At 44.2% G+C, this 23,587-nt stretch overlaps 1 protein-coding gene across 2 annotated transcripts in view; it reads left to right on the forward strand.

Moving 5' to 3' along the window:
* RALGPS1 (Ral GEF with PH domain and SH3 binding motif 1) overlaps positions 1 to 20,271 on the forward strand; it is a 1,694,135-nt gene extending 1,673,864 nt beyond the window's left edge. For both annotated transcript variants that reach the window (XM_085613823.1, XM_085613822.1), the window contains one exon: positions 16,552 to 20,271. In XM_085613823.1, the coding sequence (XP_085469949.1) occupies positions 16,552 to 16,581 (30 nt within the window). In that variant the 3' untranslated portion in view covers positions 16,582 to 20,271. The remainder of the gene's footprint in view (positions 1 to 16,551) is intronic.
* Positions 20,272 to 23,587: the final 3,316 nt, after the last annotated feature.

Raw genomic sequence — 23,587 nt, forward strand, 5'->3', positions numbered from 1 at the left:
GCTTGGATGGAGTAGATTGACTAAAGGAAACTCCTCCATTATTAAGGTACAAATATGTCCACCCCAAACAGAAACCCAGAGCCAGGTTAGTGATATAGGACCATGTATCCCGTGCGGGGAGGACCCAACCTGTGAGAGCATGAGCGGCTCCCCTGGTTCTACCCTCGAAGGCGGTGATCCGGTTCGGGGGGATAACCCTAAATTTTATTTACCCACGGGGTCATAATTTAAGGATGCAAGCGGAAAGATAGAGGCTGTATGCCAAGTGCCTGATACACCGAATCCCCCTAATTGTTTGAAATCAAGGGTTCTATCATGGAACATTGCAGGCCTAAATAATAAGTTAGATGATCCTAACTGGGGTTCTTTTATTAGTGAATTTGAGATCTGCATGTTTCAGGAAACATGGGCTAGAGGGGAGGTCCTCAAGTTGGGTTTTGCCACCTTTAGTATCCCGGCAACATCTGGGGGTAAAGGGAGACCTTCCGGAGGCCTTAGCACATGGGTGGGAGTTCATTTAGGTTGTACGGCCAAGCAAATCGACACAGGATCGAATGACATACTATGCGTTATACTCCAGCTCCCTTTAAAGATTTCCGTCGCACTTTTAAATGTATATTCTAAACCGACGGTCCTGGGAAAGGAGTCTGTCACAATGGAAGAACTAACTACATTCTTAGGTACCATTGTTGAAAATCATATGGTGATCTTGGGAGGGGACTTAAATTGTCAGTTCGAGCCACTAGAGGGAATGCTGCTGGACAGCCTATATGACGAGGATCATTTTTGGGAAATCCCGGAGACTAGATGTCTACCAGTTAAAAAATGGTCACCTCTGGTGATTCAGATGAACTGCCTTGTTTTGAATCACTCCCTTGGGGCTTGTAATGGTAGAACCTTGTCTGAAACATCAAGTAGCTATACCTTCCACAGAAATGACTGTGGTTCTCTGCTAGACTACATTTTAATTGACTCCAAATCCTTGGATAGGTTAATTGATTTCAGGGTGGTTCCACGGATACATAGCGATCATCATGCGCTAGTACTAGAACTAAAGGAATTTAATCCTGGTAACGTCCCTAGTTCAGATAACTCTATTGATGCCAGATTGACACTTTCCAATTGTAGGCGAAGAGTGCGATGGACCGATTTCAGTCAATCGCAAGAAAAATTAAGCACTTTATATGAAGCCCTGGTCCCGGTACTCCTGACGGCATCCAACTTAACAATCCATAAAGGAGCAGGTATAGATCTTGACCTGGTCACAACAAACCATGCTAGATTAGGAGAAGTCACATTGGACTTCTTCTACCCCCCAAAAAAAAATCAGCCTAGCAGGATGCCCCCCCACCCTTGGTATAATGATCAATGCTGCAAAGCCAAAAGATCGCTGGTAGCATCCGTCAAGGCTAATGATCGCCTGCAAATTAAATCTGCCAGGACGGCATATAAAGCGGCTATTTTTGAAGCTAAAAAAGGGTGGGAAAAGGATAAGTGGGATGCTCCGAAAAGCGCCCTGGGGGCCAGGGACATGAGGACCTTTTGGAAAGTTGTCAACACTGGTAGTACTGGTGCTAAATCACTGGTAGACCCAAATTTGGATGAAGAAGTCTGGCGGGATCATTTTGAATCTCTCTACTCCACGGAAGATACATTGATTGATGAGATATCTGAGGGATGCCCCATGGGGATTGACCATTCCTCCAAATTGAGGGAAACAAATGAACCCTATGACGATAGCTCTAGTATGAGTACAAGTCTAAATGAAATCAAGAGCGCTTTAGCTAAAATTGCCCTAGGAAAAGCACCCGGCCTAGACAAAATCCCTGGGGATCTTTATCGTTGTGAACCAATTGTCTGGGTGCCATATCTTTGGGTGCTATTTAACGCCATACTCCAGGGCATGAAGCTTCCCCCCAGTTGGGTTGGAGTGGAAATAATCCCCATCTATAAAAAAGGCTCACCGCTTTTACCAACCAATTATAGGCCAGTTAGCCTGATAGACATTACGCAAAAAATCTTTGCGCGCATATTGCTGTTTAGATTACAAACCTGGGTGGAAGAACAGGAGATATTATCCCCTTTACAGGCAGGGTTTAGGGAAAAACTGTCCACTTTGGACCAAATACTCAGGCTTCAATTGCTACATTGGATGACCGTGTGTTTAGAGGGTGGCAGCCTCTATTTAATATTTGTAGACTTGAGGTCAGTCTTTGATTTGGTCCCAAGGGAAAAACTTTGGACAGTCCTCCATGAGATGGGGATTCCAACATATCTTATGCATCTCATTAAGCGGCTGCACGAGGATAACTTTGCCAAAATCAGGTTTGGCAAGGATGGAAAGTTAACGGCACCCATCCTGATTAAACGCGGTGTTCGCCAGTGCTGTGTGCTCGCCTCCACTCTCTTCAGTCTTTACATCAATGGCTTGATAGATTATTTATTAGTCGAGAAAGACCTCGATGCGCCCAAGTTAGCCTCCCGGAAAATCCCAGCAATGATGTTTGCCGATGATACTAATATCTAAATCACCTATGGGGATCCAGAGGGCACTCAATACATTTGAAACATTCTGTAGTGAAAGAGGATTAGAAATCAATCTACAGAAAACCAAATTTATGGCGTTTAACAGTCCTAAAGGCACAAGAGCACACCCCTCCTTAAATGGCAAACCCCTTGAAAGAGTTTCCTCTTTTGACTATCTCGGCATTACAATCACAGAAACTATGGATTGGGGGGCACAAATCAAAACATCATCATTAAAATTATCACAATCATTGGGTGGCATTATGAAGGTCTTTTGTAAGTCTAGCCAGAAACCAGTGAGCCCAGCCATTGAAATATATAAGGCCCAGGCCCGGGGAGGGGCGTTATACGGTGCAGAACTCTGGGGTTACACAAGACCAGAGAACTTAATACAGGTAGAGAACAACTTCCTGAGACAGCTGTTAAAGCTCCCACGGAGCACACCGTTAATTCCGCTCCGATTAGACCTGGGCATTATGGCAATTGCTGTTGCAACCAATCTTAAACCCTTATTGTACTGGCTACGCCTGTGGGTCACACCAGAACTCTTATCATATAGGGAGGAAATAAGAGAAGTAATGAACCTAAGGGGGGCTGCCAAACTCCAGTGGCTCGCGTACATAAAGTATATGCTGGTCAGTATGGGGCTGGGGGAACTTTGGGCCGATCCTGAGTCTGCCTGCTCCTCACTCCCCAGGAAATCATTAAAGGCCCATTACGAAGAGTACAAAATGGCACAGCTTCATAGTTGCCCCCGAGTAGGCAAGGTAACCTCAGCCTTTTTAGATATCAAAGATAGGTTTAGCTTTGAGCCGGCCCTAGATGACATCAAGCCGGCAGTTGCTAGAAAGCTTTACCTCCAGTTTAGGCATGGGGTTTGCAAGTTTTGAGGTGCCCGGCATGTGATTGTCCAGAAGAGTCAGTACTTCACGTGTTTTTTAGCTGTCCCGGCTACTACAAGGCAAGAAAACGATGGCTGGTCCAAATCTGTAGGAACCTTGGTACTAGACGTTGCTCTGAGGCTTTCAGGATACTGAAAAATGATTGCAGTATCCCGATTGTTTACTCAGTGTCAGGTTTCTTATTTTCCATGTGGTGTACACGTAGGATATTCATAAAAACACCCCTAAAATAGAGCCAGGATGTGTTTTTCTCGTTAGTCTTAAAATGAGGCCCTGTTTTTAATATGATTAGATTATATTGAGCATGTTCATTGACCCATTAATCATGCTATAGGGAAATTGTAATTTATAAATCTACTCCTGCAATTATTATAGAAGAGAAAAAATGATGTGCAGAAGTAGCCAGCATTGTAGGGGGCTCTTAGTGCTAGGACCCATCATCTGTAGTAAAGAATATTGGTCATCTTTTTTAGAAATTCTTTTTTAAGTAAATTATTTATTTATTTGCATTATGCACTTTCCAAAGGTGAATCCTTGTTCCTTGCCTTAAACAACCCTCTGTGATCCTCGCTCCTTTTTGTGCTCCCTTCGTGAATCTATAAGAATTGTAGGTATTTTTTAACTGAGCATGGAATCCATTCACTTCACGTGTGCCAATAGTGTTCATAATTTAATTTCTTCTTCTTTTTTTTTTTCTTTTAATCATATGTAATTGATTTTTGACGTATCAATGTGTATTGTATCTGTACTTTTGAGGTCATATTGAGCGAAATAAAGTTTTTTTGAATTGAATTGAGTATACTTCTGATCGGCACATTTAATTCACTTATGAGTCTCTAGTGTATGGTACTACAGGGCCTGTAAATGAAAATTCTACTAGTGGGCTGCAGCGCTCTTTGTGCCAGCCAGTACAATAGCACTGTGAAACATGCCACCAGGCGTGCCACAACACCGAAAGTTTCCTTTTAAACACTTAAAAGTCAACTCTAAGGTAGACCTTAAAAGTCTATAGGGAAGGGTACATGGTATTCAAAAAGTAGGACATGTCTATTTAATGTTTTATTTTTGTGACAATTAAAAACCTTCAAAGTCCATTTTCATTGTGACAAGTCTGGCTCTCCTAGAGGTTAACACAGCTCACATGATTACATTTAATAAGTGCTAATTTCAGTTTGGGAGTAGCTAGAACAATTGTTGAAGAACTTGTTATAATAGTAACTTAAACTCCAGCTTAATGGTCAATCCAGATTTTATTGCTATTTTGGAAATTACACTTTTAAAAAGTTGACATTATCATGCTAAAGACTTTCCTGCCAGTTTCCAGCTGTCACCTGACCCACGATGGCTCCCTTGTGGTGAGTAGCGGTGGGTGGAATTTTTAATTCCACCAGCGGAATAGGAGGAATTTAGTAATTCCGCATTACTCTTGTAACACAGAATTACTAATAAATTTCGCCGCTGTGTTCCGCCGGCAGAATTAATCAGCACTGGAGACAGTAAGCAGAATACCAAACAACACCTCCCAAGATGGACGTCACTTTCCACCGACTTTAAAAATGCCCGCCTCAGCCTTTCATAGCAGGGGCGAAAGTGAAACAAAGTTCCCATTTTGTTCTCCTGGAAAACCACCACAAGGTTTTCGGTGAAGTTACGTATCTGTGAGATCCGATGGCTGTGCCTGCTCGGCAGGATAACTGAAGTTTCTCTCTAACTTTAATTTACATTTATTACATAAAATCATTAATTCCCACTTGTCCTGCTAATTAGTAGACGTACTGGTTTTATCAGTTGTGGAGTGTCCCCCGCCCGTTCACATTCCCAAAGTCTTAGCGGCGGGGCTTTAAGTAGGATGAAAAAACTGGGGGGGTCTCCTAAAGGGGCGTGGTCAATGTAATTAAGGGCGTGGCTTAAAAACACGTAAGCTAAAAATCTGTGTTTAGCACAGTTGCCGCCCGACTTGTATTTTGCTGTTCCTGTCATTGCATGCAGATATATGATACCACAAGTCAAATCATACTTACAAGTCAGGACTATTGGCTTTGTCAATGGTTGCTAGTTGCATAAGATAAATAAAGCAGCAACTATGGCTTGTATATAATATTAAAAAAACTTTCACTTAAGGTCCTGGTGACACCACAACAATGTTGCTGCTCCTGAGTTTCAAAAAGAGAAGGGAAATCCAGAGAGAATATGACTCTCTTTAAAGGATTTCCCTTCCCCTACAACGCTCACCACGCGCACATCAATGTGCCTGCTGTCACTGCAGTCCGGGGAAAAAAAACGGACCGCCTGGTCCAGGGCAAAAACCAGAGCCCGATAGAGACCCGTTTGAGCCCCCCTTAAAAAAAACTGCAGGTGCTCAGATCCAGTGAGACCCGGCCCGCTTAAAGCCCTGCTTAGCGGTGACCAGTGCTTGAAATGGAAAAATAGAAGTGCAGGTACTCTGTAGCAGAGCACCTGCCTGTTTCTGAGAGGTGCCGGTCTCTCCAATTTAAAGTATAGCATTTCTCTTGAGAGTTGCCGGTACTCTCTCTCTCTAAATAAAAAAGTGCTGGTACTCCGCACCGGACAGCACCGGCCCATTTAAAGCACTGGCGGTGATTGGAGGAGCTTCCTGGCCTCATGATTGGTGAGTGTGGACGGTGTTTACTTTAATTAGCGACTGCGGCCGACCTAGATTTTTTGGGATTTCACCACTAAATTCTGGTTCTCCAATTTCAGGAAACAAGCCTTTGTTGCTGTAAAGCTCCCTCGCATTGTCACACAACTGCATTTGTGTGAGTAATAATGAGACTAAATGTGTTTGGTTTATTGCACATATGGGCTGCAGTGCGAGACAGGAGCTGGCTTTTTTCTGCACCTTTTACTCTGGGGCAAGCGGCAGTTCACAATCCGTATCTATCGAAGGCAAACTGCATGCACAGCCTCACAGTCCCTTATAGTGAAATGGTGTGTGGCACAACGCTGCTGCACGCGATGAATCCCGTGGTCAGAAACGAGTGTGTTCACCTTTGAAACTCGACATGCTTGATGTCTGAACTGTGTTCCGGCGGCTCCGGTGATATTGCACTCTTCATTTGTGTATAATCCGCAATTTGTATAATATTTAACATACAGTTTACATATATTGTTTAAGCCATTCCTATTGTCATGTTTGATGACAGATGTTAGCAGCAGAATCATCTCTCTGGAGTTGTGGATGAAACAGAAGTCACATTGGCTGCACGTCTGAAAGCAATGGCTGCCGTCACTTCTATTTGCATGCACCACAGTGAAATGTTTGCTTGACTGATGACACGACCCGCGCGATTATACGGAAGTAATTCAGGGAGCAGAGAATACTTCCTCTTATGCTATTTGTTAAGCGTGATGTACCTGACAATAGATTCATTCAAGACCGTTGTTTCTTCCTCTTGGACAGGGCCGGACTGGGAACCGAGACTGGCCCTGGCAAGCTGCTCAGCCCAGGGGGATGGGGGTGCGGCCGAGCTGGTTTCTAGGGCCAGATTCGGCCGATTTTGTTACAGGGGGCCGATATTGCTGGACCCAGTAACTAAAACGCAGCCCCCACCCTGGCAACCCACTGGGGAAACGCCCAGTGCCCGCCACGGCCAGTCCGGCCCTGCTCTTGGACATTCCAGATGAGGTTTGAATCATTTGCCTAAGAGGCGCCTAAAGAAGAAGTCTGTATGACATGAGCTATAATTCATGTGCGCTGTGTGATGGCCCCGGGCTCGTTGTGTTGATGTCTTATTGATACACTGCGGGAGCGCTGCTTTCGATCCCTGCTGGGGATGCTTCCTTCTCTTTACTAAACATAGGGGGCACAAAGGGGTAGGCAGAACTCTGCAGAATTGCACACAGTTTTATGGAGCTCCACAGAGTAGAACTCTGTGAGTTCCATCCACCCCTAGTGGTGAGAAGTGTACTGCTCCCAGACAGTGGGCAAATGGCTCTGCGTGTTGGAAAGGAGGTCTCCTCCCCTGACAGGACGGCCTAGGGCTGTATCTGGCTCCTTTCTGAACTTAAAATGATGCCTTACTTGTCAATGACAGTTGAAGCTAACACCAGATCTGCCTCCCTTTTGTCTCTCTTGTCAAAGTGGCCCCAAACCCACTTGGAATGGAGGAACTGACCAGAACTGGTTTAGGGTTGGAGTAAGTCTTAACCCCCAAATGGTACCCTTTGTCGATGTTACTGTGTATTCCTCCTGCCCCAAATGGAAGAAGTGGGACTTAAAAATGATTTGCCAGCTTTCTACCTGGAGAACCAACGGAGACTGCGGTCGCCGTCGAAGCTGCAGCTGTCAATGTCAAATCACCAGTGATGGTCCACTTGCCTGCTTGCCCTGCTGAAGAACATCAGTGTTCCAGAAAAGTTTCAAAGTCTGAACATAAAGGGCTTCACTGGGATCAATCCCGAGGCCTTTCTGGGCACGGACTGTAGACTTTGCCTACTCAAATGTTCCCACTTTTGTCGGTGCCCGCACCAGTTCCCCACTCTTCAGCAACCTACCATGAGCTGGGACATAGAAATGTCTTGCCAACTTTTTCTCCAAAGGACCGGCGGGACACCAGGACTACCACTGAGCTGAAGTCATAAACATAGAATCAACAGTTGGATCCAACTTGCAGTTTTGCCGTTATAAAGGAGATCCGACTTACAGAAACATTTCTAAGCCTGAACGTGGAGGACTTTGCCAAGACCAACATCGAACCAAAGCCTATTGACGTCGAGGCCTTTCTGAGCAATGAACTGTGGATTTCACCCACTTGGAGCTTTCCCATCTTTGTTGATGACCGCATCCGACCCCGTTGTCCATCAGCCCGCTGTCATTGAGCCCTGCTTGGGATCTAGCTTGTCCCTCCAATGACTTTTTCTCAATTAAAGTTTCTGTCAGAAGGTGAACTTTCCACCGGGATGAACCTGGTTACTTTATTCAACCTGTGCTCCATCATGGTCATTACGAGATACCCACAGTTGTCGCTTTCTGTTTTTTGATACTATTTTTAATTCAAACATTAAAAATTAATATCGGCAGTTCTGCTTATGGTATTTTTGTTGTATTCTGGGTTATTTTATCTATTGAAATTTCCTATTTTTCTAAATTGGTTTGAGATTTTTCTTGTATTGTGTTTTCACCTTATTACTGCTAGAGTGCTGAATACATCCTTTCCACACTGTCTCTAAGTTAAGCCTGACTGCTTTGTGCCAGGCTAACTGAGGTTTAAGCACAGACTTATTTAGGGACTTTAGTGGTTCACACTGACAAGGATTGTGAGTAATATTTGAGGTGGGTTCTCACCCTCCCTCAACTAATATCCAATTTCTTACATCCCTCTTCTGGGGACTGGATGTCTAGATTGGTCCTGGAGGTAAGTGGTAGAAGCCCTCCCTGGTGCCTCCAACTCAAAAGAGCTAGTGCTTAAGCTGCTTTTTGTTCGACAAAATTTCCTGTCTACTTCCAGATAGCTAATCCTTGCTAAATGGTCGGCAGTTGAAAACCACTGGCCTTTCCTGTGCCCATAGACAAGCCATTATCCTCTGAGCAAGAGTCGTTAACTCTCCCTGCTAAGGATGTGTATTCCAGTCAGTTTCATGCTCGTGTTAGGCACATATTTCATTTCAATATCAGAATGCCCAATACGAAATGTATTTCCATGCCACCAACTACCCTAATTAAGGATACAGTGCAATGCAGAAGTTTGCAGGTGGCTCAAAATTCCTTACAAGGGTTTTAAGCATGCTTTAAATGTGGTACTTCCCTTCCAAATAAAGTCACAACTATAAAGAGGCATGGTATGGCATGGATGATCAAACCCAAAAAATCAAAGTAGTAATAATCAAAGAATCCCCGGCCTATATTATGTGTGTATTATCGCATGAAACATTTGTATCTTCTGCACTATTTGAAGTCCCCCACATTCATGGTCAATGAGCTCCATGTGTGTCCTGTGTCCTCAATGAGAGCAGCATCCTAGACATACCACAGACTGACGCAGCAGGACAGTGAGCTGAGCCGGACCGTGTCCCGCAAGAACATACCAATTATTTTACTCAAAACCCTGAGGGTTTTTTTTTTAAGGTGTTTACCGTGCGACGATGGGGTAATTGTGGAAGTTGCACAAATTCCATGGGACACCATTGACACTAATATGAAGCTTTGGGTTTGTGCAGACACTGCACTGAAGATGGAACCTCCAGAGATGCCCTTGTTGGTTTCATCTATGACCAACCATGGTATTTAGATAAACTGGTCAACTGCACGTGCCATGCCCGTGGCATAGGTAAGCCAAATAGCAGTGTCTTTTCTGTACTGTCATTCGAACTGTGACACATGCGCACACCCGAGGACTCAACAAGGATGTTTGATTTTCTTTGTGCCTCGCCTCTGCCATGACCATCATCGTCATCCATGCATTTTCCCACAAAGAACGCCTTTGCCGTAGATCCATGCTTTCTACCATTTTGCCCATCCACGGGTGCCAATCTGCTCCTCTCTGTGTCGTGCCAGTAGCGCTGGGGCCAGGGCTTCAGAAAGTGACACAGCACCCCCCCGAATAACTTTAAAAGGGTTCAGATGGAAAATGGCAATATTAAGCTTTTGCAAGTTTGTGTTACATCATCATAAAATGTCAGACAGCCTCTTCTCATGAACCGCTGGTAACTCTTTTAACATGTTTGCTTTGCTTTTTACTCACTGCAAAGAGAGGGTATTTTATAAGATAAGTGCATTAAGATGTGAAAGGAGAAGCCAACGCTAACTTTCTGTATTTTGTACGGCAGTTGTCGAAATGCTTGTGCAATGGCAAAATAATTGAAAAGTAAATACAATGATGAGGTGGTGCTGAGGGATTACTCAGAATAAGAACCAGAATGTTTCCAGTTTCCTCCGCCTTTATGATATTGGATGTTTCATATTGTGTCAGAGTATCACATTTTACATTTTTATTTGACCTATGCTAATCTTCCAGCAGGCACATTAGCCCACTGAACTACTGCCTCATTAATTAGTGACCAGTGTCTTGCTAAGGGCCTATGTTAACAGACCTGGGTCCTTTTTTATGTCTCGCGCCTAGCGTTGCAGTGCACAGCACTGCTCACACAGCGAGACCTCATGTAGGGGCTTCTGAAAGCTGATCACACGCTCGTGCGTGTGGTTTTGTTATCGTTGAAGGCTATTGGGCGTTCCATGAGTTTTTCTAACAAAGACAGCAAGCAATTGGGCAAATGCGGGAGCATGTCCCACATTTGCCCCACCCATGGCCTATTGGTGTCTGTTACCCGCACAGCTGACATCTGTTTTGCATTATCGTGCCTGATAATGCAAAACAGATGTATCGCTGTGGTGCGCGTGCGCGCACCACTTGCGTGCTTGTTCTTGTAAGTCAACGGCGGCTGATACAGTCCTTAAGAAAAGACGCCATTTGAATAGAGCAATTTCTTTCCCACGAGCTGCCAGCCAATCATAGGGAGTGAACATCACCTTGCATTGAAAATATCGACACGTCCTCCTAGCACTTATAAGCAACGTGGAATGTTGTATTCTAAGTACAGATGTACATTATTTTACATGAAAAACACCAATTTCATTATACATCACTTGCCGTACATTTCAGACTAGCGGCGCTTGTGTCGCTAGACTAAAACAACGAGAACCGACAAAGCTAACCCGGTCTAGTCTTTCGTTTTTAATGTACACGGAGATTTAAATGCATAGATATTGCTGGATGATGGAACATGTATGGAGCTATGCTAGTTGGCATGGTTATAATAGTAACACAGTATGTTTACATGTAAATGAAGTAAAAAGTGGGCACTGTATTCATTGAGTTGGTTTATAGAGTGCTGCGCGCCATATTGTGGTGATTTGTACAAAGGCCATGTGTAAGCAGAGTCTAGGGAAGTTAAAGTCTGATTCGAAAATAGGTAGCACCTTTTTGACCTCTTTTTATCGAACCCTTGCCCTGTATGGAGATCAGTGGAAGACAAGTTTTAAAAAAGTCCGGGTTTCAGGAGCTCTCTGAAGTGCATATATCTCAGTTCCGCCCTCGTGCATGGGTTCAGGGCATTCCACATTTTGGAGACTGGTAGGCACAATGGCATGCCTATGTGTTTCAGGCAGTCAAACACGATGGGTTCGAAAACGGGCATGAGCGGAGTCAGTTACCGAGATTGCCAGTATTTTCCTTCTGATAGAGGTGCTTCCCTCGCGATGACGTTGGGACTGGAGATTGAGCACGCGCGAAACGTGAAACCTCCCGCGGCGCATGTCTAAGCCTGTAGAGATTAACTTTAAAAAGCACTTACCTCACGGTATGGTGTAACATAGCGGGCTCCTGTACGGATATTGTACGCAGCAGCCGCTCTTGGGGTAGCTCCCATGGAACATTAAATATGCAGCGCCGCGCCTGCCGCTAACATTCCCTTTGTGGCGCTCTTGTAATGGTTTGTACGCAGACACTGAAAAACAGCTGTGTGAGCGCTTGCCACAGCTGTGTGAGCGTTGGCCCCACATTGAAGAAAAACAAAGCTGTGTGAGCGCTGGCCCCGGCTTGAAAACATGCCTGTAAAGCTTTCTTTTTAGGAATGTCCCCCCTCTGCCGCCCCGTCCCATCCCTCCCTTCACTGGCTTTTACTTTCTGTGCTTCAGCTAATGTTGCCGTCATTTAAGTTCCCTGTGCCCTCCACACTCCCCACGAACACTACCTCCCACCCATCGCTGCCTGCTCATTTTAGAGGTTCAGCTCCAGTGCCGCTGTTTCCCGTTTATTTTAAAAACACGTTCCATTGGCAGTACGGATCGGCGCTTGTCATTTTATTTTGTGCTACATTTCGGTGCCCGAGCTTCCCAGTTGAGCGCTCTACAGCTGGTGGCGGGCGTTCCAGGTGCCCTACGGGAGTGTGTGCCATCTACAGCCATTCTTGCATGTTTGCCCCCTTCCCTTTCCCAGCCGGGACTTGTGTTGATACTAATAATGCATATAATGGTAAACTGGAGGCCCCAGCATTGCACCGTGCATTCTGTAGTGGCAATATATTTCCGATGAATATACGACGTTACTTCGCATGCGTTTAGTATGCATGCCATTACTACGCGGTCGTTAGTACGACCGCGTTTTTAGTTCGCATTCCTTTCCTACGCAATTCGGAACAACGAATTGCAGTAGGGGGTGCTGGATGTTGGAATAGTATAATTTACTATTCCAACTCCAGTCTATGCGGACTCTAGGGAAGGTGTTGGATTTTAAATCCAACACCTTCCCTCCCCTTACGCAAGTCGCTGTTCCGACTTGCGTAGTAAAGGTTTTCTAAGTAACAACGCGTACGTACTAACGTCCGCGTAGTAATGGCATGCGAAGTAACGCATGCTAAGTAAACGCCGTTTACCATTTCCGATGCGTATGTGTGTCTATCGTTGTGGGCTGTAGGATGTGCAACTGGTTGTGTAACGAGTACAAGTCGGACAGTGACCGTCGTGGGAGCTTGTGTCTGAATGTGTGTGTAAAGAGCATATGTCCATCTGAAGGGGCAGAGTACCCAGAGGAGAGGGAAGTCTAGAGATGGGCACGCACAGGCAAGGGGGTGATGACTGCAAACGGATAAGAGAGGGGGCGTGCCAACAGGACGGAGGCGGGATGTAGACATGAAAGGGTGCAAGGTGCAAACAGGTGATTGGGGGGGGGGTGAGCTATGTGAACACAGGTGAGATGAAGCTGTGATGCATCAAGTGCACCAGTGATGGCTTTGGTGCACACGGGTGAGGTCAGCAGGGTGGGAAGGGGGGGGGCGGGGGTTGTTGCATACAGGTTAGATGGAGCTGTATGCATTGGAGGGCCTAACGACCAGCATGTGGCAGGAGGTTAGGAGCACAGAGGGAAGCAGTCACTACATCCGTGTGTGAGAGTGGGGTTGGGTGCTCACGAGAGAGAGGCTGCATGCTGTCAATGGAGAGGGGCTCTGTGGTCCACTTCCAGCAGTCTCCAGTTCTTTCATGTGTTTCGGAGTAGCTGGGGTGGCTCTGTGCAATCGTGTGAGAAGGGGTAAGTGCACACGGGTGCCAGGTACATGCAGATGAAGGCTAGGCAAAAGAGGCTATGGGAGAGTGTGTGGTGACAAACAGTGAAAAGGGACAAGGCTTGTATGGGTCCAAGGGCACAGGTACTCACCAGCGATGCATGGCTAGGGACTCACTCACAAAGAAGAGTGTGATCTATAGACGGACACGAGAGGGAAGGGGGTCATTATGCATACACAGTTTACACGTGACTATCCGGTGTCCAGCATGTTCATGGAAAAAAATTGATGGGATTTATTCAAGTGCAAGTCCGGACAGTGCTTAATTTGTCAAATGAATGCTGGTGACTGAAGCTGCTCGGAAGCCGGTACATGTCAGAGCGCCACATACCAGGCCTGCTCGGTCCAGAACCCCCCTCGGGCCTCTCATCCACTGCCAGTCACGCCCTGCTCCTTCCTTCGCTCTTGCAGGTTCATGCTTTCTCCCTTGGTGATAGGTTTTCCATTTTTTTCTTCCTCCTCCTTCCCCGTTAGGGTGTGTTTTCCCTCTGCTGCCCTAGGGATAGGTCTGGCGAAGCAAAAATACGTGCGTGGCCCCCAGTGGCACCCATCGGCTCAAATCCGCCCTGGTCAGGGTTACCCCAAAGGTCTGCTATGGGTGTAGCACCCCATTGGGTGCGCCTGCTGTAGATAAAATAAAGACCATGACAATTGATAGCATTACAGGTTACGTGTGGGCTTACACTAAACTTGCTTTCGTCAGAATAGGCACCCCGGTTTTCCGTGCATGCAGGCACTGGTGATGTAAAAGAGTAAGGGTTTGGGACGTGTGTGTGAACGGTGTCTGCATCGCTGCTGCTGTCACTTGTGCCTCGGAGCAGGCCTGTGCAGACTGCTTCTGACAAAGATAACCTGTTTGTACCACTCGGGGCCAGGCCAGCCGATTATTACTGATTATGCAACAGCACTGCGGTATGGGTGTGTGCTGGGAGGCATGCGGAAATTCTGCCTGTGCGTCTTGGCGCTATACCTCGGCATTCGAGGCTACAGCTACACATTATGATTGAGCCAAAACAAATGATGTTGATGTTTTTGGATAGGGCGTCCGCTCTAGCTCGGTGTCTGAGAGGGTACTTGATCATTTGAGCTTCTATTTTTTTTCATGGTCATGCCCTCTGCATATTCATGAATACTGCCCCTGTAATCTGTGGCTGTGGTTGGCGATACGTTACAATTCACCTTCAGTTTTTAGACACGGCCTCCGTTTCCAAGCGTTAGATAAACAATCTTACTGCATCGGACGTGTTCCTGTGGTGTGAGTTTGTCAGCGGATTGCCTACTACTAGTCGCAGTTTACCACCTACAAGGTGGGAGGGTGGACTGTAGGAAGCACAGAGAAGAGGGCTACAACGGACGGAGTGAAACGGCCAGGAGGCGCAACTAGAAAAATAAACAAGCATTTGCAATATAATAGGTCTCGCATTTACGCGAGTTTAAGCTATTGACATTGCAAATAATAATGCCTTTTATTTTTGTTTTTGTATTAAAAACATAAATAAAAGGCATTATTATTTACAATGCCAATGGCTGAAACTCTTGTAACTGCGAGACCTATTGCATTGCAAATGCTTTTTTGTAATAGGTTGAGTGTCACAAAGTGGCAATTTTGTTAGAAATAAATGAATATGTATTAGAGGCAAAGTTAGTATCCATTCATCAGAACTTATTTGGAAGATGAAAAAGGTCCCTAGGCTGGCAAGTGACAGGCTGGGCTCGGCACAAAGAGTCATTGAATACTAGTTTGAATTATTAGTCGTGTGGATGAAAGGGACGGAGAAAGAGTTTTGCATAAATAAATGCTTCATTGAGCCTATTGGTTCTGCTGGCATCTATAGTTTTACTATCAGGGATATGGCCAACTGAATCAAGCAGGCGGACTACACCTGCTTCAGTGTTATAGAAAGGCAGTGCTTAATTTGAGCCTGTGTTTTCTGGGGCCCAGGACCAGCACTTAATCGTCAATACTGGCGCTTATAGCGAAAACTTGATCCAAAGGTACTGGTGCATTTTTTGCGCTCACCAGTTAAGGACACATTCATTTTTTATAGGCACAGGGAAATTAAGTGATTTGCCCAGAATCCCAGGATGTTGAGCCGAGGTGAGACTCGTACCTGGTTCCATAGCTCCAAAGTCGGCAGCTCTGGCAATCGCCCCACATCCTATCCCCACTTGTAGGGTTTCCTGGTTACTAGTTAGTTCTGTTATAGTCGGCGCTAATAGGAGCAATGGGCTGATGCAAGCTGCCTCCTGCAGAGAGCCCGGCATTTCTTTTTTCACAAATTAACCACACCGCACTGCACCTGTTTGCACCACGGCACACCTTTAAACTGGTGCACCTAACACAAACAGTAAAGTGTGCACTATTACAATGAATGTGTTGTCCCAGAGGTAGCTGTGAACTCGCTGCCCTGGGAGCATTGCATTCAGTGAAATGCAGGGTAGCAGCTTCAAAGCCGCTCTGTGATCCACGGTGCAGCCAGCGAGCCGCCTGGATCTAAAATAAGGAAGACAGCTCCCTCTACTGGCAGGAGCAAGGAGTGACTGCAGCCGCCTGCAGGGGGATGTCTGGGTGGTGCATGGGATGCTTTCAGGAGGTGCAATGACAGTGTGCCACCTTTTTGTGGTGCACTGTGAGTGCACCTCCTGGGGGCTGCGTGCATCTGCGCCCATGGCTATATAATGGCGCAGAAGAAAAGAGATTTCCTCATTTGCATGGGTCCACTCTCTCTTTTGGGTGTATCAAAAGTGTGTAATTGTCTTGTTGTCTACTTTTATAGTTCCTGTCTAGATGTACAATTTCTGCATAAGACAATCTAAGTTAAAGCCAGCAACTTTTTATCAGTGCCCAGAGTTTGTTGACGTGCATTCACTTTTAGACGGAAATACAGTTTAAGGCAATTGTTGTGCTTTCAAAATACATGGTGCAATGTTCCTCAACTGCCATTAAAAGAGTGAAATGGCATAGATGTCATTGAAATGAAAAGGATTTACATGGGACTGTAAAAACATGGATCTAATTGCCTTCCACTTTCTGCTTCTTTGGCAGGTACCAACTAACCTTATGTCATTTGAATGAGCCTTCTACTAATTCGAATGACACCTGTTTCGCTGCATTAGGCTTTGTAGCGTAAAGTGCCAAACGACGAAATGGGAATAGTACAAAGACCAGCAGAAAGCGAAAAGAGACTGGCGCTTGCCAAGCGAAAGAAGGATGCCAAGGCGCTATTCTTTGTAAGATGAAGGGGTTCATGACTCTGTCTTTAAAGCTGAATGTGAATATTGTGCCCAGGTGTTGGATAGATCCTCTGGAGCAGCTGAAGAGAAGAAGTCTTCATTGCAGTCCCGGATGTTGGGTTGGTCCTCCTGCAGGATGTTGGATTGGTCCTCCTGCAGGATGTGGGATTGGTCCTCCTGCAGGATGTGGGATTGGACCTCCTGCAGGATGTGGGATTGGACCTCCTGCAGGATGTGGGATTGGACCTCCTGCAGGATGTTGGATTGGTCCTCCTGCAGGATGTTGGATTGGTCCTCCTGCAGGATGTTGGATTGGTCCTCCTGCAGGATGTTGGATATGTATTACAAAGACTTTTAAAAAAGTGGCCATGGACAGTTTTCAAAGAGCTGTCTGCCACAAACTGTGCATCACATCTTCTGCCAATTCTTTTTTTAAAATGGTTATTTTTATTGTAAAGCTGCTTATGTAACTGAACAACATTTAGCCCATGTTGGGTTTTGAATTATTTCTAATGCGCATTATAATGAATATTGACAGTGTTAACTTGCTGCAAAGTGTCAACTAGAATAGGACATAGATGAACAACGTTTTTATATCGGAGGTGCACTAAGGTGGGAGGCATATTTTGTAAAAAAAAAAATTAAGTTTAAGAAAGAAAGTGGGATGATACAGCTGTTCATGTTTAAGCTAATTGGTGTGTTTTGTATTTTGGCACAAAAGAAACTACTGGAAAACTTTCCTTTCTGTGTTGTGATCATGCCAATGTAATACTTTTTCAACTAGGTACTTTTGAAGGTCTGCCGTATCTACCCTCTCACTTTACTTTCACTTCATTTCTGAAACCCAAGCTAACTTCCCATAATGTGGTGTGCCAATTTTCACAGAACATAATAGAGTTAATTATCCAAACAACTAAAAATGGTACTAGGATATATGCTTATCCTTCATGAGGAATTTGCAATGTCTGCTGCTTTGCAATTCAATTTTTTTATTGTTACTATATTAGAATATAAGATATATAAAAAATAACTGTCTTTAAAACAATGAGCCCACATATCTTACTTTTAAGAAGAGAATGAATGCTAAGCCAGTGTGTCATTTTTGAATGCACTCATTTTTGTGTCACGGATTGTTCCAGATTTTGATTTTAGATCAGTCGTGTTTTCTTTTCAAATGCATATCGTTGATTATCTTTTAAATCTGGGCTTTCCACTTGAATACTGTGGGTTCTGTTGGGACTACACAATAGCAAAATGCTTGTTTTGTGAAGGGAATGAGGAGGCTAATCACAAAGACATCTTGAAGTAAAGTAGTCTCCCTGAGTACTCTTCTATGTACTCTTACACGCCTTTGTGAATTAGACCCAAAGCAGATAAAATAGGAATATACAGGCAATATTCATACACAATTAGTACAAATCGAAAAGATTGGACCCTTTATGCACTTTGACTATTAAGGAGTTGGTCATTGCGGGGCCGAATCACAAGCTCGTGTGAGAGTATGTGAAAGAGTACTCGTGTAGTACTACTTAATGTACTCATAAATACTTTGTGAATTGGCCCTATAACTCCTAATTTAGAGTAAAATGGTAATAAATAACCCTTAAAGTCTGGAGGAAATGTGAATTCCAGAGGAGAACGAGTAGAGCCCCCGTCCCTCATGGCACCCCTATGTTGGACTAAATTCCAATAAATTGCCAACATTGTTGTACTTGAAATAAAAGCACTTTACAAACATATGAAGAACATAAAACAATGGGGAATATTTGCAGTTTTTAAGAATAAACATGCACTGAAAAGCATGTCAGAATATGTCTTTTGCCACGTTGCTTTCACATGTAAGTATTAGATAGCACATCTCCGAACAGTTTTGTCACATGCAAATTAAAAAAAAATGTCTAACTAATGAATTTGAAGATTCCACGTCTGTACTCTACTAAGTACATTTCACATCAGACAGCTGAATTAAGCATAGTGTTTAGAGCAAGCGGTGGTCCACCCTTGGACAAAAAAACTCCATTAGATGTATGAATCATGAAAAAAAAAATCAAACCGCCATAAATAAATAAATGCGCTCAGCTTAAAACTAACCATTTTGGGATTGCCATTTATGAATGTGGTCCTATCTCCCCAATTTCCAATTGAGCCTAGGATCTGGGTTTTCTGAGTAGTTTATCTGCAAAATAATAAATAAAGTTGCATTCTGAGTGGTGACAAGATAGTTTCATAGATTACAAATTTTAAATCTATTTTAACAAATTAGGCCTAAGAAACGTACACAGGTGAGAGTGAACTGTAACCTACCTGCAGCATTTGTAATGGTGTGTATTTCAAACCTCTACTGGAATTGAAATATTTCCAGGAACAACAAAGATATAATCCAATCACATTAGGAAAGACAATTGAGAGCGGAGCTAATGTTCCGCTCACCACCGAAAAATACATATTATTAATATTCTTTAGATCTAAATAGCAAATTTCTCAGCCTTTGCTTTATGACTTTATTTTAGCAGTCTTCATGTATACCACAGAGCCTTGTAGGGCAAATATCAATCAGCAGAGTCAAAGCAAGACAGACAGGGCAAGAGCTTCCATTCTGCTACTTGAGTTTACTCTGCTTGGGATCATGTCAATTGAAAGTATTGGAACGCTGATGCACGTCAATACTTGCAATCAAGCTAATGCGTTGTCATATCGAAAATAAGTCATATCTACCACATTTTGTTATGGAAGGTGTATAATGGCATATCACTTTAGACATAAATGATAACGTATTGTTTTACATAACTCCCTTACATTTTCTTTTTTGTTAAAATACATTTAAAGTGTAATAAATAAATTAGATGTGTGAGAGCATATGGCAGTAACATGAACTGGAAAAGTCTTAGTAAGGAACTGAAATAGTCTTTTCAAACAGATGTGAAGAATCTTCGTTTGGTAATGAATTTTTGAAAATTGTTAACATGTTTTACATTTGTATGCAGCAATATTTATTAATAATTTATTTAAGACCGTGTTTTGGGATCCTTTACACACTTTGTGCCAAAATGCATGTGGTTCCAAGAAGCACCCACATGCTGCTTCTTTAGTACTTTTTAAGCCATTCCCAATTTCTCACCTACCGTGCAAGCTGATTTCTACAACTGAGTTTTTGTTATTCTTGTGAAAAATGTTGCACTATCTTTGGCTGTTCTTTGAAGCAGGCACCACTGCATGCCATTTGTGTAAAGACTCTGTGTATATCTCTTGTGAATTTGTCTCAAACATAATAACCACTAAAATTTAACTCTTGCGTAGGAGTCTTTTATTTTTGTTTTTGCTATGTATTTTGTTACCTCAGTCTTGTACCAAGTTGGTGTACTATTCCGCTTGTTACATTAAAAATGATTGTTTCACTAATTCAATACATTAATGTAAAAGAACTCTTTTCTGCGAGATAAATTAACATTTTTTGTGGAATTTACTGAATTTTTAAAGAGTCAGTTGCTGGAAAGTTATTAATATATCAGAAACATTAAAAATGTAAATCAGAGGCCTGTTGTGATTTTATTTTGATTAAATCAGTTTTTTAAAATTTTCCACATTGGTACACAGATATCAAACCTGATTACCAACATGCATATATAAAACAAAGGGGAACAAGCCACAAACAGGTAAACATTTCGAGCATCAGCATTGACCAATCAGATAAAAGAGGTGGGCTCAGGGGGTCAGCCCAGCCCGGTGGCAGGACTGGCAAGGGCAGAAACCTCCCAGTCATGCCTGAGGGGCAGTATTTGAGCGCCCATGCCGCTTGTGAAGGCCCGCAGCAGTCAGCAACAAGCCCACGGCTAGCCTGGGTATCGACCGGAGCTGGGCCCCAGAAGTGAAATCTCTGCTATCCTCTACTGCAGAGGCCATGTACTAACAAAAGGGTGCCCAGATATCTCTGAATCTCATTGTAGGTGTTTGTAGAGCAGCATTATTTACCGTTCTCTCACTACAACATATAACGCCACAAAGTCCTCCTGGAGCCCGGGAACTGTACCGCGCATCCACGATCCAGCAACCCTGCGACAGCCGATAACCAGTTTTCTCTCATGGTGGGGGATATAAGCCACGTATCACAAAAGCAGGGGAAGTGCTGTGCTTTGTGATTGTGTCGAGGCTATCTTATTTTTCATGCGGACAATCTCCAATCAATCATGATGTATGGGAGAGCAGTGCTCTGCTAGGTGTATGAAATCTGCTGAGTCTATTGAGCATCCGGGACAACCACAGAGGTGTGATGGGTCCATAGAGTGTAGTCTCTGTGGAGTGTTGGATCACCTGCCCAGGAAGTTGTAATGCATTAGTCTGTGTTTTTGGCTGGCAGATGATTGTTTGCTTTTCCATACCCCCAGGTTTTATCAGATATTGTGGTCCCCAAATCCATCTCCAGTTATGTTTCACCTGAGTTTTAGTAAGCGACACTGTAGAGTCTTGCGACCCAACCTCAGGTGTTGGAAATTTGGTACACTTGCATCAGCGGGATGAACTCCTGGGGGTCCTGTGAGAGGACAGTCCACTGAGCTGAAGCAGCTCTCCTCAGTTGGAAAGAGGAAAAAATGTTAAGCACCCAGTCTCACCCAGCTGTTTGAACTGTTCCGGGGTCAGGAATCTTCTGTCCATAAATAGCTGTCCAGTCCTGTGGAGGCCCAACCTCGTCAATGTGTGCTATCCCGATTTGTCCATAGTAAGGGATAGAGCTGGGTTAGTAACCACCTGCATCCCTGGGGAGTAAATACTGGAGCAGCCTGTCAGTGCTTAATATGAGCCGGTGATTTCCGGTGCTCAGCACCGGCATTTAATTGTCAACACCGACACTTAGGACAATCTGCCACATGGTGGCACTGTTTGTCTGATTTGCAAATAATTGCATCAACAGTTGTTTATTAATTTAATATACATAAAAATGAGTAATACTTGCTGCCCAAGCCATTGTTATAGCTTTGGAGTCCTGGTATAATCTGATTGGTCCCATTTGTAGGAGTGTGGGGGTTAGTAGTTGTCTTTCGTTAGATGACTGCAGCCTGACATATCCAGAAGTGTAAAGTATGCGTGAACAGTAAAATTACGAGTATACGAGTATGCTATGCTGCCGCCGTGGATTTCACGCCACCCATCCACCAGGTGGTCAGAATGTAGGATATTTTTAATGGGGCTTTACGGTTACCAACCCAATGTGGGTTTGTGCAGTCGAGCGTATGATTAAGTATTAAATTAAAGTCACCTCCCATATGACTTTGCCCTCATTTCTAGTATGAAAGTGGTGTGCAATGTTTAAAAAAAAACAGTTGGACATATTCTGTCTGAAAACACAGGACGTTTGGATAGCTGTCACCCTGCTTGCTGAGCTCGAGCTGTAGAAGGTAAAGTAATTGCCACAGTCCGCGCAGTCAACAAATTTAGGGGCTCGTCGGGGGAGGGGGGGATGAACAGGTATGTTGAAAAAGGCCTCCGCATCATGCCTCTCATGGTAAGCAATAACTAGTCTTTTCTTGGCGTTTCCCAGCCCTCTGACATTCCATGTGGCTATCTTAATCGTGTGGGACATTTTGGAACAAGAATCCTTAGCCGTGACGTGTGGGCATTTGTTTTCATGTGCATTGTCCCTCACACCTGTGATTGAGTGAATCTCTGATGCCAAATTATGGATCATAAACGAGAAGGGAACGAAACATTTAAACTAAAACAAAACGATTGCAACATCCCTTCCCCCACCCTCACTGAACAACCCAACAGCCAGTGCTGAATCCCAGTGACCCCAATAACATTGAACTGTTTCTTGCACAAAGGGGCCTGGGCCATCACAAGCTACCCTTGTGCCTTATCACGGGGTTGAATATACCATTATGTTGCAACCAGACCTGGAACATAAAATGTAAAGAGTTCGAATTTCAAATACCCACATTGACGGGCGTGCCAGGCGCTTGAGAGGTCACAACCAGGTGTTGGTGGTTCTGACAGTTCCACCAGAAAAGTAGTGCTGGCCAGCAGTGCACTGACTTCCCTGAGTTTGCGAAGGGTTCCAACCCATCCTCAAGGACTATTACCGCGCTGGTCATTTCACATCACTGAATGCATTTTCTAAGATGGCGTCTATGGAATCTGGGTTATCCAGTGCCTTATTCCACTCCCTGTTAGCAGTTTTAAGATATGCTTTGACGTGCTTCATTGTATTTTTCAGGGATGTGAAAAACATTGTGCATCCCTCTATGTGAAGGAGAAGTTTAGGGGCATATTATCAAGCACGGCGTTAAAATTATTGCCGCTTTAGCGGCAGAAAACTGCCTCTAAAGGGGCGATAATGGGCTTGATAATATGCCGCAGAGAATTCTAATAGAATCCCATGTTGACACCAGAACATGGGCTTCTATGGGAATTCTCAAGGTCATATTATCAAGCCCATTATCGCCACTTTCGCGGCAGTTTTCTGCCACTAAAGCGGCGATAATTTTAACGCAGTTTATCGATAATATGCCCCTTCGATGGATAGAGCATATGGTATGTCATTGGATCTGAGGGGTTTTTTGACTTCTGTGAATGCACCCGTGAACTCTGGATAAATGGGGAATCCATGTCTTGTAAACTCAACTCTGTAAAAGTCGTAGAGCTGCATCGCAGTCCAGATAATTCAAAAGTCTTGCAATGATAGGGTGTAGAGGAGCACGCGTGTAGGGCAAGGGAGGGCAGGTGGTCTAGACCCAAGGGATCTATGGGCCCTCTCAACTATAAGCACTGTGAAAAGTTCTTTTTCCCCAACATTTCTGTGAACAGATGTTTGATGAAAGCCCCCATCTTGTCCATGTTTGTGCACTCAGCAATGC

This window comes from Triturus cristatus, chromosome 1_2 (assembly GCF_964204655.1).
Source record: "Triturus cristatus chromosome 1_2, aTriCri1.1, whole genome shotgun sequence".
NCBI classification, from domain to species: domain Eukaryota; kingdom Metazoa; phylum Chordata; class Amphibia; order Caudata; family Salamandridae; genus Triturus; species Triturus cristatus.